This window comes from Otolemur garnettii, unplaced genomic scaffold (genome assembly GCF_000181295.1).
Source record: "Otolemur garnettii isolate 467f Iridium unplaced genomic scaffold, OtoGar3 scaffold00004, whole genome shotgun sequence".
In the NCBI taxonomy this organism is placed as follows: domain Eukaryota; kingdom Metazoa; phylum Chordata; class Mammalia; order Primates; family Galagidae; genus Otolemur; species Otolemur garnettii.
The window spans coordinates 31,366,955-31,368,462 of record NW_003852399.1 but is presented as its reverse complement, the minus strand read 5'-3'; the positions used below and the strand labels follow the sequence as shown (position 1 = coordinate 31,368,462).

Sequence of the window (1,508 nt, the reverse complement as noted above, 5' to 3'; positions counted from 1 at the left end):
CCTGGCTATTTTTTGGTTGCAGCCATCATTGTTGTTTGGCGGGCCCGGGCTGGATTCAAACCTGCCAGCTCAGGTGTATGTGGCTGGTGCCTTAGCCATTTGAGCCATAGGCGCTGAGCCTCAACCTTCTTTTCTGACAGCAGCTACTGATTTATAAGATTTTCCACATCATATAATTTGGCAATATACTTGGTAAATTCTGAGAGAAATCTTAGTGAGCTATATAGGTTATTCTTTATTAATGTAAATGCTTACAGTTATTAAAATGGTCATATTTCATGTCCTTTTCTATAATTTTTTATTCTTTGCTGTCATCTCTTAAATTACTTAACCAAATCTGATTGGTATATGGCTGAAATAGGAAAATTCAATTGTTTTTAAGTCTAAACTTTTCCAACTATAATTTATACTATTAAAAAAAATACTAATGGGGTACGAATGTTTTTTATTACACAAATAACTTTTATAATGTGTAAATCATGGCTATTAGTCCGAATAGTGTTCATTTTTTGAAGTACCTATATTCAAATGAAAATCACTCAAATTCTTAGGTATGTTCAAGATCAATAAATTTAGAAAAGGCTTCAGATTCTTTGAAGGGACACATGGCTGCTTTTCTAAAGTAAGTACCTTTCTTTTATTTTTTTGAACTTTGAACTTAGTCATTGAGAAAAGTATATATCATTACTTATCTTTTTTTGTTTATCTTTCATGTCTTATAACCAGGTAGTACCTGGTACTTAAAAGCAAATTAAGGTTAAATTCAAATTTGTGTAGTCACATGAGACTTTGGGATTGTGTGATTAATTTTTTTGTGTCTTCTGGCTTTGACATCTCAATTTTAAATAAGGACCAAAGGGAAATTTTAAAATCTATATTAAAATATTGTTATATAGTTTATAAAATGGTGGCTTTATGAATAGTTTCTTAATAAAAATTGGTTGATATGATTGTTTTTCCCAAACTAAATTTAACACTTTTTTGTTTTATAATATTTCTCTCTGATCTAGGAATGTGTGTCTGGGGTTGGAAGATCTGCAGTATGTTTTCATGATTTCTTCACATGAGCTTTTCATTACATTGTTGAAAGATGAAGAACAAAAGCTACTTGTTGATCAGATGAGGAAGAGATCCCCTAGAGTAAATCTGTGCATTAAACCTGTAACTTCATTTTATGATATCCCGGGTTAGTCCTCTAGTCTGCCAGCTAAAATGTTGGCACATTTTCTCCTCTATTTAAATTGACGTTGAAATATATTTGAAGATGTCCTCTTGTTTTAGTTTATACTATGTTGGTAATTAATAGAAATTTAGCTTTCTTCCATAGTCAGATTTCTGTATAAGTGGATAGGTGCTGAAACAACTGAGCCCATGGCTAATAAAAATTTATTATTATTATTTTTTTCTTCTTTTTTTTTGAGACGGAGCCTCAAGCTATCCCCCTGGGTAGAGTGCCATGGCATCACGCTCATAGCAACCTCCAACTCCTGGGCTCAAGCGAGTCTCCT

General features: G+C 32.4%; 1 protein-coding gene across 1 annotated transcript in view; it reads left to right on the top strand.

Annotated features, from left to right (window-relative positions):
• INTS8 (integrator complex subunit 8) overlaps positions 1-1,508 on the top strand; it is a 57,063-nt gene that overhangs the window by 27,597 nt on the left and 27,958 nt on the right. Inside the window, exons 11-12 of the mRNA XM_003782471.2 lie at positions 552-622; positions 1,011-1,186. Of these exons, the coding sequence (XP_003782519.1) occupies positions 552-622; positions 1,011-1,186 (247 nt within the window). The remainder of the gene's footprint in view (positions 1-551; positions 623-1,010; positions 1,187-1,508) is intronic.